This window comes from Hippocampus comes, unplaced genomic scaffold (assembly GCF_001891065.2).
Source record: "Hippocampus comes isolate QL1 unplaced genomic scaffold, H_comes_QL1_v1.1 scaffold360, whole genome shotgun sequence".
Lineage (NCBI taxonomy): Eukaryota > Metazoa > Chordata > Actinopteri > Syngnathiformes > Syngnathidae > Hippocampus > Hippocampus comes.
Window position 1 is genome coordinate 461,119 of NW_017804810.1, and position 2,261 is coordinate 463,379.

General features: G+C 41.0%; 1 protein-coding gene across 1 annotated transcript in view; it reads right to left on the minus strand.

Annotated features, from left to right (window-relative positions):
* Positions 1-1,773, minus strand: part of foxh1 (forkhead box H1) — a 4,704-nt gene extending 2,931 nt beyond the window's left edge. Inside the window, exon 1 of the mRNA XM_019863120.1 lies at positions 1,692-1,773. Within this exon, the coding sequence (XP_019718679.1) occupies positions 1,692-1,773 (82 nt within the window). The remainder of the gene's footprint in view (positions 1-1,691) is intronic.
* Positions 1,774-2,261: the final 488 nt, after the last annotated feature.

Consider the following 2,261-nt stretch of genomic DNA (forward strand, 5'->3'; position numbering starts at 1 on the left):
CATCGATCAGTATGAAGTGATACTGCGGCCTCTGTAAAGGAGGAGCGAGGGGGGCTGGGTTACCAGTTACAGGTGGTAATTTCGATTGAGCCTTACGCGCAATCAACAACTTCTTCCACGCAATATACAAAAGGAATCTCAAATTTACAATTATTGCATAGCTAACTATGACACAATTCGTCCTATTTTGCAAGCAGTTGCCTTCGGAGATTGTTACAGTCTATTGTCAGTTAAAGTCATCCCGGAGCACCCATTCAATACATTCAATGTTCGAAATTGGATCATAAAATGCAATGACATTGAAGAACGAAAACTTGCGCGCTTCACTGCAAGGCTCCGGTTTCCAGAGATGGTGCTCATCATGCATTGGACTTCTCCGGGGGGGCTTTGCAGGACCCCCTTCACCCCAGAAAGTGGCGAGTTTCGGGAATGCGCATCTTTTCTTCCAATTAACGGTGTGCTAATGTGCCAACTCTTGCTTCCCAGCAAGACAGTGAAAACAAGTTGGATTAGGAGAAACCCCGTTGGTCACTGACGAAAAAAAAAGCCGCTTACTTAGCATGTGAGTAGATTCGGGGGCCATTCAACACCATTTGTGGGTTTTGTGGGGCTGACAAGCTGCGAAGTGTCCTCGATCGGCAGGACATTCACACCTTGGACAAGAACAAACTTGTCGTTGTTTGCGAAAAACCCAAATATTCCCTTGCAAAAGTCATGAATCAACAAAGCCGTCATATCCTCTGCTAGTTCTCGCGCTGAGCGGTCTGTATCAGTTTTTATTATGCCTATTATTAAAGGATGGACTAATGGGCACGTCATATATGAGGCTGTTAAGAAACAATGGAAGAAAGTAAACATCCACTACTTTCTTTTTTGGAAGCTGGCTATCGATTCAAATATTTATGATCACACGACATAATGACCAAACTAAATTCAGAAACATTTCTAGTACTGGCCCACATTAGAAATGGCACTTGGCCTCGATTTATATCCCGAAAGTGGCAAAAGTGGTCTTTGCTCTTGCCTTTTTTTAAATATAACATTCATGATACTGACCCTACAATGCAAGTAGCTAATATTGACACTCCATCCCAGTAGTATTTTGTTTCATACTTGTAATTCTAAAGTCTATACCAATCAAACAGCTGACAATCTCATTTTTGACAAGTGGTTGTTCAAAATGTCCAACTTTAAATCCTGTGAAATGAAAATACTGTTCATGATATTTACGAATTATGTTTAGTGTCTTTTTTCTTTTTCCCAGCCCCACAATTTCCCCCAAAAAATAAAAATAAAAAATCACATTTTGGGGCACATGGTGCTAACCTTTTTCAAACACTTTCCTGTGTTGACCCCACTTTAGTACCCAATTGGCAACACCGACATTTAGCATGTGGTTACTGATGTCAAACATTCTTCTACTGGCCCAATCTTGTCTCTCACAGTAAACATTTACCTGTTTTTTTGGTGTGAGCAGTTATTTTATTCAAACATGTAATTTTAGATGCCAAATTTTGGCTCGTCATTCATGTTGTATTTCTGAAATTACTTGATCCCACTTTACAGCCCTCAAAAGCTTGAGGCAAAATATTTAGTTGTTTGTACGCATGCTGCACGAGATGTTAAATTTCAATTCAATTTCTTAAAAATAAAAAATAGGTCTTACCACGTGATTCTGCTGGTTTCGTCACCTTCGCAGTCCCTCTCAATTTTTTTGATCACTTCCCTAGCCTTTATCTGCTGCAGCTTGCTGGTCATTGACTTCTGAATCATAGCCCAGACAAAAAAAAAGTGTGTCTCCCTCTAGTGGTTTAGACTCAGTATCCGTTTATTATGCAGCGTTAGAATTCTAACGCCGTCCTTTACAATTTGCCCCAAATGCATTTTGATACTCATCTAATGGATTTGATGCACATCCTTTTGTGTAAGATTGAAATCAAACATGTGCAGGCGACACGCACAACCGTTCACTCGGCGCAATTTGCATGCATAAAGTAAGTGCTCAGTGATTTAAATACAAACTGTCGATCGACCTCTTCCTGTGTGCTGGAGTGTCGTCTAATAGGTTTGGCCTGGATTAGTGAGCTATGGTGGAGAAGAATAGCAAACCATATGAATGGGAAAGCGGCTATTCTAGAGCAACACTGTTCACTGATTGTGTCTGGACAAATCCCCTTAAAGCTGCCCAGGGATGCATCCTGCCCATCCCAAGATGAGAAATGAAGTGAAGGCCTTCAGTGGCAGGGACATTTCTTATTACT